A 15,876-nucleotide genomic window follows, 5' to 3' on the forward strand; every position below is an offset into this window, starting at 1 on the left:
TTATTCTTTCAATTATGTCTTCTATTCCTACCTTGTTTAATAGCTCCTTATTGGTTTGCAATTAATAAGTTAAACTAAATAAAATATTTCTATATGTTCCTGAAATTACAAGTGTTTGAATAGGTCTTCGTAAACTTTGTTTGCTATTTTATAATATAACTATACGTACAGTTATCCATAGATATGTACTCCATTACAGTGAGATGTGGGATTGAGGTAGCAACAAAAAAATAACTTAAAATAACAGAAGACGAAAATGTGACAAATAGATTGGATCAAATTCTATTTAAAATGGATGAACAAATGAAGATAATAACAGAACAATCTACGGTAGTTGATGTTCTTCAAACAATGTTGGAAGGTATTAGCACTCGGGTTGCATTGGTCGAATCAATGAGACAGGAATCAAATAATAATTCGAACGAATTGTTGTTTTAACCATTTTACTCCCATAGATGTTTTTCTGCTCGTTCCTCTACAGGGTACACAGAAAATAGCAATAACGTGTCTATCTCCATCAATCCTTGAGCACCATCGGCAAACTCTACGAATGTTCGAGACGTGAGCCTGCCGAATAGAAAAGCATTTGATTTGGTAAGAGATTGGAATGTTCCACAAAATGAGGCCAATAATGCGTTGATGCGACGTTGAAGCAAGTCTGCCATCTACATCGCAACTAACCTATACGTCAACCAACACTCCGTCACCGGCTCCGCAGCGTCCTAAACTAAATCCGCGAATTATGAAGTCGGGTTCAGAAACCGAAAGAATCTCTTTACCGCAACCGTCGAAGAGCTCGTGTCGCAGAATCTGTAGTTTCCGAATCGAAAGATTATTCTCGTGAATATCAGTCGTGTAACGAAAATCGCACAACCTACAGGAGCAAATGTTTTCGCGACGAAAATAAGAAACACCCATTGTTAAAAATCTATCAAATATTGCCAGTCCTTATGCCAATGCGAAAAAAAAACAATGAAATATTTTAGAGGTAATAATCAAGGGTAAAATTTAATTCATTTATCGGACTGGTTATGGATTTTTGTGAAGAGAAGACAACAATGACGTTATTTATGTGTCACGTAGCGAGCTCCGCAAAGATCCTAACTTCGTCGAAAGGAACAATGCGTCACTTTCGACGTCGAAGAAGCTTGAATCGGCCTGTGCCAAAAATTTTAAAATTATTGAACACGGCTCGCCGGGCGAGATTCAAAATTTGGGAAATGTCAATCCCAAGTTTCTTCAGTTGCCGAAATAGTGGAGAAAACCAGCACCTCTTCCCCTACAGTTTCATCCATCCGATATACAAATAAATCAAATAATCTCGCCGTCCGCATGAAATCAACGAGATTTCTTGTTTTGCTGTGTTAGACCCGGGTGCTACCCAGACCTTTATATTGTAAAAGATTATATCTCGCCCTGCGATAGAAGCGTCATATGCAACCATCCAAACTGTTACTGGCGACACGGCACCAGTTGAAGGAATCGTGACAGTTCGTGTTAAGATTGAACAAAACATTCAATGTAAGTCGCTTCAATTTTCAATGATTGCATCCTAGGTATAGACTTTTACGTTAAAACTTGTGAAATACATTTAAAAAATAACACACTGCATGATTTTGAAGAAGAAATTTATTTAAACCAGGCAAACACTAAACACGAATTAGCTTCTAATTGCAATGATGTCCAAATTGCAGCATTATCAGATTGTTGGATAAAAATGATGACTTTCGCACCAGAGGAAGACACTGTTCTTTTAACACCAGTAAACGCCATCAAAATGATTGATGTTTCGAGTTTTCTGTGCCGTTTTGAACAAGGAACTATTCAGCTATGTGTCACCAAAATATCAGAAGAGGATATTTGGATCCCGAAGAATATCGCCGTGGTTCAAATAGAGCCAAATCCTGAAATGTTAAACTGTAGAAGTCTTTCCGCCGATCCACAAGCTAACAATCTGTCCACAACCACAAGCTTTAAAGAGATGTTCAACAAAACTTCAAGTGATCTCACTCTTAAAGAACAAATTAAATTAGAATTATTAGTTTTTCGTAACAGAAGGGGATTTAACTAAATGCACTTCTAAAATTCAGCCCACATTAACACAGGTGACAGATGTCACCTATAAAATTACCACTGGGATGCCGAGTAGAAGCATACAATTGTTCAGCAACCAAGCAGTCCTTGGTGGGTCATGGAGATTCTGCATGGACTATTGCACCCTGGAATATCAGATGACTACTCTGATCCAAGGTAATAGTACGATCCCTGAATTTTATCAGGTGGTCAATCACCACCTATCTTTGAACCTCAATAAATAACGATCTATCGAAATGCGTCAAGACTATGAACAATATGACTCAATTCTACCTTGACAAAGCTTAAGATACCTTTGTCAGAGGTCTTAAAGGAGATTAACCTCGGTTATTCAATATAAGAGAACCCGTAGATCATTCCCAAGCCTTACATTCATGCTTAAAGCTACAAAATGTAGAATTAAAAGCACAACATGCTAAAAATTCACAAAGTCCTCACAGAAGAAGTTAGCAACAAGCACCTCCAGTTCCTCCTAGACGAGAAAACTTTCAAGAACTAACACCAATACCGGCTCTCAGACGTAAATTTTATCCTCACTTATTTAATACCTCCAGGACTCCTCCATCACCACAAAAAAATAATAGGGACGTGCAATACCAACCTAGGTACCAACAGCAACAACAGAAAAGAGTTCCACCAAATCAACGACCCCTTCCACGAAAACCGATGTCTATTGATTATTCCTTAAGAACTCAAAAGGTTAACTACCAAAATAGATCAAAGAACCAATAGTTCAACGAAAAACGCCAATTTTTCAGCAAACGCACCCACCGCAAAAGATGCAACAAATCTATCATACTCAACAAGATGATGGAAAACCTTTGGAACCAAAACTACGACGAATCGCTAGAATATGTTGAATCAGAAGACATCAAACAGAAGAATTAGAAAACATCTATTTTTTAGATTAAAGTCCTCTTCACTTCCCTTTTTTGAACATGTTTCCAGAAGTGGAGATACTCTGAAATTCCTTATTGGCACTGGGCGAATAAAAATTATATTCAGTCTCTTCATATAAAACATCCCATTCTTAATGAAAAATATTTGTATGCAAACTCTGTTGGAGGTAGCATCAAAATAGCACACCTCTCATTATTCAACTTTTTGGACTCGAAATTGATAAAATAAAATTTTTCATTTTCCCCAGTCTTATTTCATTTGATACAATTATAGAACACGACACACTTAAACAACTAAATGCACTAATCCATACAAATAAGAATTATATGCCCATTCAACCTAGCTCCATCAACCCATGAATTTATATTCCTCTTAAACAGCATCTGTCACAGTTTGTTAACAATATAGTTATGATTAAATATAAGGACGGATCACAATTCTAAAAATCAATGTACTTAGCTTATAAATATCATTCAAAAATGTAAACATCTTTTTTCCGAACCAAACGAATAACTAACCTACACTACCAATGTCAAAGGAGAAATTCGAACAACAACTCGAGATCCCGTGACCTCAAAATCCTATCCCTATCCTATGGCACTAAAAAATGAAGTTGAAAAAGAATCAAAAAATTATTAGAAGATAGTATTATAAAGCCATCAAAATTACATTATAATTCTCCATTTTGGGTAGTCCCCAAAAAAAAGGGACGCTTCAAGAGAAAAAATAGTAATTGATTACCGTAAACTTTAGGTTAATGTGTTAAGTGTTAATAGCTGACAAATACCCGATTCCTGAAATTTGAGAGCCTTAGATGACATCCCAAGAGACCTTATCGGAACATGTTGTTATGTCTACATTGATGGCATTGTTATCTTTGGAAAAGATGAAGACGAACCTTTCACAAATCTTAAAAAAGTCTTTAACAAATTAAAGAAACCAAATATGAAAATTCAATTAGATAAATGCGAATTTTTCCAAAAAGAAATTGAGTTTTTAGGTTTTGTTATCGCTAGGGATGGTATAAAAAATAACCCGAAAAAAATTCAAGCAATAGTTGACCGACCCATTTCCCAAAACTTAAAAGAGCTTAGATCCTTTCTCGTCAAGATATTATCGCCGCTTCGTTAAAGATAATGCAAAATTGGCGAAACCCCTGGTATCCCTATTAAGAGGGGAGGACGGGCACGTGTCCAAAAATACGCAATGAAAAAACTCAATAATTTAATTAAAGAAGCCATGGAAGCATTCAATAAATTAAAAAAATGTCTTGTTTCTGCAGAAGTTATCCTGCAATACCTACGAAGACTTCGAAAAAAGTTTTCATCTTACAACAGACGCTTCCGACTACGCCATCGGTGCAGTTCTCTTCTAAGATGGCAAGCCGATAACTTTTCTGTCTAGAGTAAATCAGAAGAAAATTATGCCACCAACGAGAACGAAATGTTGGCAATAATTTGGTCACTCAACTCCTTAAGAAATTTTCTATATGGATCCCGCAAAATTAATATTTTAACAGACCACCAGCCTTTAACTTATGTTTTTAACAACAAAAATACGAACTCCAAAATGAAGAGGTGGAAAGCTATTTTGGAGGAATATAATTACGAACTCAAATACAAACCAGGGAAAGAGAATGTCGTTGCGGACTCCCTCTCTAGACCTCCGAAAATAGAAATTAATTCAATGACCCCAACCGAACACAGTGCTGACATCTCAGCGCAAAATTTAAATCCCTCCGTTAAAATTCCTATAAACATCTTCCGAAATCAACTTCCAATTAAAATAGGAATAGAAAATAGCTATCAGGTTAAGAACCCATTTGACAATTAAATTCGACATATCCTAATTCGACCAGACTACTAAAAAAATAACATAATTGACATCTTTAAAAGGTACCTTAACCCAAATACTATAAACGACCTTCTAACAGACGAAATGATAGTCGAACGTGTACAGGAAATATACCCTTTACATTTTAGGGACTATCGCATCAGATTCACACATAAAATTGTCGAAGACATACCCAACCAAATCGAACAAGAAGAGAAAATTCTAAAGAAAACCTAATTCAAATGTTAGAAAACATCTATTTTCCTAAAATGGCTTCAAAAATCAAAGCCCGAGGTAACTGCTCTATAACTTGGAAAGAAAATTAATATGACCGGCATCCTAACAAACCATTTTTAAATCCGACACCAATTCCTAACTACCCTGAACACACCGTGCATATCAACATTTTTTCCACAGAAAAATGCCTTGTCCTTACTGCAGTAGACAAATTTACTAAATTTACCCAGGCTAAAATAATTTCTCTTTCTCAATTCAGCTTCAATAACTTCAATGTTAGAAGATGTCCTCAAGATCAAAATTTTCAAAACTCCACCATACAAAAGTGAAGTAAACGGGCAAGTTGAACGTTTTCACTCTACTCTATCTGAAGTAATAAGATGCTTAAAATCGGTTGGACCTTGACGGTCCTTTGAAGAACTTTTAGAACCATACATTCAACAACAAACAACATACATTTGTCAAAAAACGAAATAGATTTAGCCACTAAAGTATTTAATGAACAACAGTTGCCTTACACAACAATAGAAGAAGCTTTAGATTTTGCAGAAATACAAATTATAAGTAATAGTTTATCAATCCTTTATATAATAACTATTACTTTACCAAACAAAGAAGTATACGAAAATCTATTAACTAAACCAATAAAAAAGAAAAATACTGTAACCGAAATTTTGTATGATGTTGTTTTAAGAAATAATGAGCAATAGTATGGAACAACAAACAAAAATAAAAACATTTAATAATCTATCAATTTGTAATTTTAAAAATATTATAAATATAACAAACGCATTCCCAAATCCTTGAAAAGTCTACCAGCCACCTGCAATAGTGTTAATAATCACAACATTAAAACCATAGACGAAATATCACCAGATGAAGTATTGCTAAATCAGTTTACCGGAACTCTTGAATTCGACATACTTCTCACAACTTAAAGGGAACATTTTTAGTCAAATTATCTCCAAAGAAAGTTCTTTATTAAAACCTCTTCCTGCAATATTCCAAACCAACCCGAAGGAAAAAAAATACCGTGAATTACTCTCTCTAGAAATGATAAAGGATCTTAATATTAACATTTAACAACACTAAACAAATTCATCTCCTACAAGAAGAGAATAATCATAATCAAATAACTACATATTCCTTCATTTCCATTCTTGGATTCCTGTTTATATCAGGGTACCTATAAAAGATCCTGACAATACGTCACAACACGAAAATAGTTATAAAACCGCCAACTCCAGAAGACAATGGACCGGTAGCAATTGTGGATAAAATTCCTATGCTTGAAATTAACACTATCCAAAATCTAAACAAGCCTAAGTTCAATAACCTGCCATACTTCTGATGACCAATGACGATCGTTTCTAGAGGGAAAGAGTTAACACAGAACTTGACGGAAGTGTTGACAATGCGTCTGGCTTGCTGAAACAAAATTCCATAGAAAAACAAATACTGTGCGAATGCAAGCATTAATAAATATTGCAAAATTGCATTTGTTCATTTAGTAAGTAAGAAACAATTTAATGTAAATTTATTCTTAAGTTCAGTTGTTGAATTCAATTCAATCAATAAAGGTCAAAGCAATCTGCAAAAAAAATATTTATTTGTTTATATAAACTAGGACTTTGATTAACGTATAACATATAATCTATAATATATAATATATAATATATAATATATAATATATAATATATAATATATAATATATAATATATAATATATAATATATAATATATAATATATAATATATAATATGTAATATATAATATATATTATATAATATATAATATTATATATATATGTATAACATAACATGTAATATATAATATACATACAATATAAAATATAAAGAAAAAAAGTATGTAATACATTATATGTAATATACAGACAATTTTTAATTTATTTCGATTTAACTATTCATTTCAAATAAATAAGCCCAACGCAGTCAATACCAATAGTTTACTTTAAATGTAAAGTTGGAGTAAATAAATAGAGTTGCATTCTAAGATAAAAGCTATTGAAGCTTGTGTTCCCTTATGCGCAAGCTTGTACCATTTGTAATATTTCCAATCTGTTACTAATACTTTTTGTATTGATAATTTATATTTACAGACAACAATGCAGAATGTGGAGTTTGCTGTGCAACACTGGATTATGGAAATGTTAAACAGGGTAGCAAATACAGCATAACATCATGTGACCTTTGCAGAACTTTTATATCCAAAATGCAAAAGAATACGGATTCTACATCTCTAAATTCTTCAAAACCTCTTCAAATCCAATGTCTTAAAACCGAAGGTAAAATGTTTCTATTTTTTTTTAATATCTCAAAGCTTCAGATAAATGTTGAATATAGTTTTGCTTTAAAACATGTTCGTTTAAAGAAATGTTTGATTGCAATGTTGTAAGCTATTGTGGTTCATGCTCGGAATGATAATGATAATGATAATGATAATGATAATGATAATGATAATGATAATGATAATGATAATGATAATGATAATGATAATGATATTGATAATGATAATGATAATGATAATGATAATGATAATGATAATGATAATGATAATGATAATGATAATGATAATGATAATGATAATGATAATGATAATGATAATGATAATGATAATGATAATGATAATGATAATGATAATGATAATGATAATGATAATGATAATGATAATGATAATGATAATGATAATGATAATGATAATGATAATGATAATGATAATGATAATGATAATGATAATGATAATGATAATGATAATGATAATGATAATGATAATTGATAATGATAATGATAATGATAATGATAATGATAATGATAATGATAATGATAATGATAATGATAATGATAATGATAATGATAATGATAATGATAATGATAATGATAATGATAATGATAATGATAATGATAATGATAATGATAATGATAATGATAATGATAATGATAATGATAATGATAATGATAATGATAATGATAATGATAATGATAATGATAATGATAATGATAATGATAATGATAATGATAATGATAATGATAATGATAATGATAATGATAATGATAATGATAATGATAATGATAATGATAATGATAATGATAATGATAATGATAATGATAATGATAATGATAATGATAATGATAATGATAATGATAATGATAATGATAATGATAATGATAATGATAATGATAATGATAATGATAATGATAATGATAATGATAATGATAATGATAATGATAATGATAATGATAATGATAATGATAATGATAATGATAATGATAATGATAATGATAATGATAATGATAATGATAATGATAATGATAATGATAATGATAATGATAATGATAATGATAATGATAATGATAATGATAATGATAATGATAATGATAATGATAATGATAATGATAATGATAATGATAATGATAATGATAATGATAATGATAATGATAATGATAATGATAATGATAATGATAATGATAATGATAATGATAATGATAATGATAATGATAATGATAATGATAATGATAATGATAATGATAATGATAATGATAATGATAATGATAATGATAATGATAATGATAATGATAATGATAATGATAATGATAATGATAATGATAATGATAATGATAATGATAATGATAATGATAATGATAATGATAATGATAATGATAATGATAATGATAATGATAATGATAATGATAATGATAATGATAATGATAATGATAATGATAATGATAATGATAATGATAATGATAATGATAATGATAATGATAATGATAATGATAATGATAATGATAATGATAATGATAATGATAATGATAATGATAATGATAATGATAATGATAATGATAATGATAATGATAATGATAATGATAATGATAATGATAATGATAATGATAATGATAATGATAATGATAATGATAATGATAATGATAATGATAATGATAATGATAATGATAATGATAATGATAATGATAATGATAATGATAATGATAATGATAATGATAATGATAATGATAATGATAATGATAATGATAATGATAATGATAATGATAATGATAATGATAATGATAATGATAATGATAATGATAATGATAATGATAATGATAATGATAATGATAATGATAATGATAATGATAATGATAATGATAATGATAATGATAATGATAATGATAATGATAATGATAATGATAATGATAATGATAATGATAATGATAATGATAATGATAATGATAATGATAATGATAATGATAATGATAATGATAATGATAATGATAATGATAATGATAATGATAATGATAATGATAATGATAATGATAATGATAATGATAATGATAATGATAATGATAATGATAATGATAATGATAATGATAATGATAATGATAATGATAATGATAATGATAATGATAATGATAATGATAATGATAATGATAATGATAATGATAATGATAATGATAATGATAATGATAATGATAATGATAATGATAATGATAATGATAATGATAATGATAATGATAATGATAATGATAATGATAATGATAATGATAATGATAATGATAATGATAATGATAATGATAATGATAATGATAATGATAATGATAATGATAATGATAATGATAATGATAATGATAATGATAATGATAATGATAATGATAATGATAATGATAATGATAATGATAATGATAATGATAATGATAATGACAATGATAATAAAACCCCTCGTGTATTCATATTCTAATGAAAACTACGTCAATAGCACCTATCGAACATTAAAAAAAGTTCTAGAAATATGATACATAAAGATTTATTGTACGCCGCGTCGGTTTCAATCATATATTATTATTTAATTAATTATTGGAGAATTCAAGTTCTACTGTTGATGTTTTTCCCGAACTGCTATGCTTTTTTAAATACAAATGTTAATGCAAATACTTTGTTTACTGTATTTTCAGGAGAATGTTTGGTATCATCTTTATCAAAAATCGGTTCTTATAGTGTTAAGGAAATAAGTAATGGAAGGTGTTCCGCATGTTGGTTAAAAGAATGCATTAAGTCATTCCATTTTCCCTCAGGGCATAATTTGCGCCTTAGTTCTTTGATAGCAGAAGCTCATAATAAGGACATAAATTCGATCAATAAATCTGAGGAGACGTTAAATTTTAGCAGAAAAATTGATTTGAGGCAAAAATGTGCAACTGGTTCTCGGACGATCTTCAATTGGCAGGGGAATTTGTTAGCAAACAAGATGCATGAATCTCCACAACAGAAAACGGTGGATACAAATTTTATTGAAAACATAGTCAACGATCATGTACAATCGTTGTTATTTTCAAAAGCAACACCAAGCTACGATGTGGATCCCACACTGAATACGGGTTCAATTCCTACATCAGATTATCCTAGAAGACAAAAGATTGCCTTCAAAGGACCGAGAGTAAAACATGTTTGTAGAAGTGCTTCGATTGCATTAGGTCAACAAATGGCAACATTTTCAAATGGTAATGACGAAGCTTTATCACTTTTGCATTGCAGTTCGGAAATAGAAAATGGATTTACTGATGACTTATCACAATCGTTGACCGATAGTAGACAAATACAAACAAAATATGAAGTAAAAGGAAATGATTGTAAAAATAATTATCTTAATGTTTTCAACAAAAAAATAAATACGTGTAAAAGTTCCATTAAAGTAGACACGGATAATCAGGAAGACGCAGGAAAAAAATGTATGAACGATCAGGAGAACTTAGACCGTCAATGCTTTGGAATTAACAATGCAATAAACGATCAGAACCATTCTGAGCCGAAAAGAAATTCGTTATGTATTGGAAAAGGACGACGCGAAAAAAAATCTAAAATGATTTTGATTGAATTTTGGAATACCTACGTTCCAGCTGAGGTTAACCAAACTGGTTTTGGATTAATATTGACAAAACCTTCATCAGCATCTGCGCTATGTTTCTTATGCGGCAGTATGGATCTAATCAACTTACTATTTTGTGTATGTTGTTGTGAGCCTTATCATAGTTACTGCATTCAAGAAGCATTTACTGAAAATTCTGTGTTTATTGATAAAAAAGATGTAACTAATCAATTTTTAAATCAACTAAACTGGATTTGTCCCCGCTGCACAGTTTGTGAAACCTGTAATATGTCTTCAGGTACTAAAATTAAATGTCAAAAATGTAGAAAAGACTATCATAATACATGTTTGGGAACATCAAAAGGACTACTTGGAGCTGATCGTCCTCTTATATGTAAAAGTTGCCTCAAATGTCAGTATTGTTCAACTTCAAAAGTCTCTAAATATGTTGGCAACCAACCAACATGTGTTCAATGTTTTGTGCAGAGAAGATCCTCTAGTACCTGTTCACTTTGCCAGAAGTGTGTTGATAGTGTTTCAGAGATTGTAATACTAGATTGTGTAATTTGTAAAGAATTCATACATGCAAAATGCGAAGGTCTTACTGAAGAAGAAACTAACTTATGCAGTAGTATATCGGACGATATAAAATTTGTATGTAACAAATGCGCTATCTCTAATTATAAATCTAAAACACTTTCAAAGCAATGGAAGGAAGCTATAAGCAAAGAGCTAAAATCTAGATTACTTCTGGTATTGAAACTATTAAGTAAGAGTCGCGTAGCAGATTTACTTAAAAAATCTATACAAAATTGTTTTAATTGTAATTTTGCTAAGGTAACCAAAAATCATCATAAAACAGAATATTTAAATGAATATAATAAGTACAAATCAAACAATATTATCGGATCAAATTATCTGGCAGAGTGCTTATGTTCTCAAAGCAACAACCCACAACAAGCAAACAATTCTCTAAGCTTACTTGATATCAAGAAAAAAATTTTAAATGGAGAATATTTGTCATTATACGATTTTAATTCTGATATGCAAGAAGTAATCTCTCAATTGAAAAACGATGAGTTAGTCTTAATTTATAAAGAGATTATAAGCGAAACATTTTCATGGTTTCAAAACGAAACAAAATCTTGCACAGACGCACTTGAGGAAGATATGTTTGATTTCTCCAATTATTCTTTCCAAGCTGAAAATATAATAACGGAAAATGAAAACATGTTAAATAAAGTATCATTTTCTATTCCTAAAGAAAAAATATTCACACTTTTGAAGCAAAATATAGATTCCAGATTTTGTGTTTTTTGCCATAAAGAGGGTGATGCGGACACTTTAAAAGAATCACGTCTTCTCTATTATGGATTTGATTCTTGGGTTCATGTAAACTGTGCCTTGTTGTCTAAAGGTGTGTATGAAGAAATCGACGGTTCATTACAAAATGTTCATCAAGCCTTTATTAGAGGGAGATTAACAAGATGTACTGTCTGTAAGAACTCCGGGGCAACTATTAAGTGCAATGTCAAAACATGTTGTAATTATTATCATTTCAACTGTGCAAAAAAAACTGAGTGTTTATTTGAATTTGAAACATCAATAATTTGTCCACTACATAGCATGGGCTACGAAAAAAAAAAATATTTCGATGAGTACCCACGTGTCTCTCGGCCTTTGCACATTGAGTGCAATAAATCGCACAGTAGGTTCGTAGAACCATTTAAGGCTCAATTTATTCTAGGATCTCTTTCTGTCTTACAGCTTGGTACCATAATCCTACCATTTTCAGACACAGAAGAAGCTATTGTTCCAATAAATTTTGTGTGTACACGATTATATTGGTCGATTAAGGAACCATGGAAAGTAATCAAATATCGAGTGCGGACATCAATTCAAAATAATTCAATATCAAAAAATAATACACATGAAATAAACTTTACCGTTGATCATACAAAACAGAGACATTTAGTGGAAAAGGATATGGCTCAAATATCAAACTGGCACAACACACTAATTCAAAATGATAACTTAAAAACTTCATTAAAAAAAGAGCACAATTTTTTAAATCATCTAAGATTTTCAATGAATGCTGAATACCGAAATGAGAATCCCTTAGCCTCATGTATAGAAGAAGAGCCACAAAACAATACAAATTTATTGCCCCCAGAGATTGAAGATGCTATTTTTGAAGACTTACCAAGTGATGTTCTTGAAGGGATTTCCATGTTGGACATATTTCCGAAGTTAATGATCCACGAACATTTGGAAGACTTGGGGGGGAAAACAAAAAAAAAAAAAAAAAACTACTCATTCCTACCCTCGATTGATTATAATAGCTCTATGACAAAACAAGATATTAATTACCTTACTCAAATACGTGATATTCAAAGCAATAATTCAGAACATTCAATAAAAACAGTTGATGATTATAGAAGTAAAATAAAATCATGTAGTTTAAGCTGGGCAATCGACAGTACAAAATTTACAAATGATATATGTGACTTAAATTTTACAGAAAGAAGAAGTGCTCATTTGAATTCAATTAAGTCTGACGACAGATTCGGAGATAATAACTTAAATTCGCTAACACATTTTTCATCGGAAGAAAATAATAATCTTATTCAATTAAAAAAGGATAATAAAATAGTAATGCAACTAGATGGAGCGGATGATCAAGTTCCAAACATTTTGAACGAAGGAATATCCAACATAAGTTTAAAAAACTCAGTTAAATGTAATCGTTGCCATTTCACTTACAGGACATTAAATTCCTTTCAAAGGCATTTAACAAACTGTGAACAAATTTCAACCAGTGAAAGTGAAACTGATACTTCATCCCGATCACCAGATTCTAAAAATTCAATGGTAGTTGTGGACGATGGACTGAATATGGAAAACCTTCAATTATATAAAAATCAGTTTGAAACAAGTGTGAAACCAGACAAAAATTTGAAATCTTTCTCAATGGAACCAAATTATCCACCGAAAGTTGACAATACGGCAAGTTTTTGTGTTCATATTAATGAAGATTGTTTTTTGAGCCATTGCGTTAATACTGCGAATAATAGCAATGAAAAAAAAGAAAATATTATGAACAACGAAACCAATAATTTTAACTCAGAAACAAAAACTGAGCAATCTAAATTATTTCATGACGTTAAGGAGAACACAATGTCTTCTTCATTACAGATCAATAAAGCAGAAAATGATTTACATGATAAAAGCAATTATTATTCATTAAATAACCAAAACTTAATTTTTAGTGAACAATACTCCCAACAGCACCCACAGCAACAATTTTTCATCATACAACAAAATGCTTCCAACAGTCAGCCCATGTTGGTAAATCAAGTACCGAATGAGGTCTCAACATTACCGCAAAATATTTTCCCGGTTGTACTTTCAAATAATTCAATGCAGTATGCATCAGTTCCATCTTTTACAAATTCACTTGCCCCGTCATCTATCTGGCAGTCCGATTACAATGTTATGTTATCAGCAGGGCTACAAATTTTGCCAATACCAACTGTGCAACTTGTTTCCCCAACATCTCAATCAGTTGGACCTTTCAATCTTCCACAAACCCTACAACTTGACTTAAATCAAGTGTTATTGGGTGCAGATTCAACAGTGGACATTATACCGAATACTAATCCATTGCTTTTAGCATCACAACCACTGTTTTATGGTTTGGAAACTATTGTGCAAAATACAGTTACGTCATCACAACAATTTATTTCTACCGCAATACAGGGTGTACTAAGCCAAAATGCAAGTTTTTCTGCAACTACAACTCAGGTAATTATTTAAACAACATAACTTGTACATTTTTGTAATATTAAACATACTTTTGTCTCTTTAAGAAAACTAATTTAAAAAAAAAAAAAAATAAAAAAAGTAATTTCATAATAATTTACAGTACAAATGTGGAAAACGTGCGAGAGGTCTTGCATTCAATCCCTGCCTATGCCACCTAAAGTTTTTTTTCTCGGGTACTGCCTCTTGCGAGGAATTTACAAATTCTCCAAGAGTAATTCTTGTCATGAAAAGTGCTTTCTTAAATTTTCCGTTCGGATTCGGCTTAAAACTGTAGGTCCTTTCCATCCCTGACAACAGTACTCGCACACAGGAATAGTTGAGAATTGTCAGTCACTAGGCCCTAGTTCTCAAACGGACTGTTGTGCCACACAATTTATTTATTATTTATTGTGTGCTTTGGAAATAAATGCCTAGATCTGCATGTTATTTATCCGATATATGTATGTATGTGCTAAAAGCTGAAGACTTGACATTCCCGTAAATCAAATTATTTTTACAATATGTATTCAAGGTGTTATTGATGCTATTTTTATGCCAAAAAGACATTGAGAGTATAAGAAAAAGAGAGGGTTTAAAAGGGCGGCAGAGAAAATCATAGTATTCGACATTACTGTACTAGAAAGGAAAACCGAAGTTTGGCTCCAGAATGTACTGATATATATATTTTAATGGAAGCTGCGATTATTACTCTTAAATTGCTTAAGCAGAAGAATACAACTGGCTGTAAAACAACTTGCCATACCCTAATCCTAAAATACCGGATCATTTACGTGGCTCTAACACGGTCGTAAAATCACTTGTCATACCCTCTTTTACTGTTTTCTTAGAACCAAAGATATTGTTGCAAACTATCATCTTGAGCGTCTTTTTTAAATCCTGGATCAAAGTCGTCTCACAAGTGGCACAAAACATATGTCAAATTTGCAAATTTTCAGGAGGGACAATTTTGTGACTTTTTTTTTGTTATTTTTCATAAAATCTTTTCATTTTGTTAGTGGTTTGAGAAATGTTTTATTCAATAGAGTAAACTATTTCACTATTATGTATGAATATACCCGTGGCATGATGGTTAGTGCGTTGGACTCAGTCGTTATTTGACCTCCAACGAGTGTAGAA

General features: G+C 30.7%; 1 protein-coding gene across 2 annotated transcripts in view; it reads left to right on the plus strand.

Moving 5' to 3' along the window:
• LOC129940345 (histone-lysine N-methyltransferase trithorax) overlaps window positions 1-15,876 on the plus strand; it is a 144,005-nt gene that overhangs the window by 71,295 nt on the left and 56,834 nt on the right. For both annotated transcript variants that reach the window (XM_056048656.1, XM_056048657.1), the window contains 2 exons: window positions 7,183-7,368; window positions 10,025-14,739. In XM_056048656.1, coding sequence (XP_055904631.1) covers window positions 7,183-7,368; window positions 10,025-14,739 — 4,901 coding nt within the window. The remainder of the gene's footprint in view (window positions 1-7,182; window positions 7,369-10,024; window positions 14,740-15,876) is intronic.

The sequence above is a fragment of the Eupeodes corollae genome, chromosome 1 (assembly GCF_945859685.1).
Source record: "Eupeodes corollae chromosome 1, idEupCoro1.1, whole genome shotgun sequence".
NCBI lineage: Eukaryota > Metazoa > Arthropoda > Insecta > Diptera > Syrphidae > Eupeodes > Eupeodes corollae.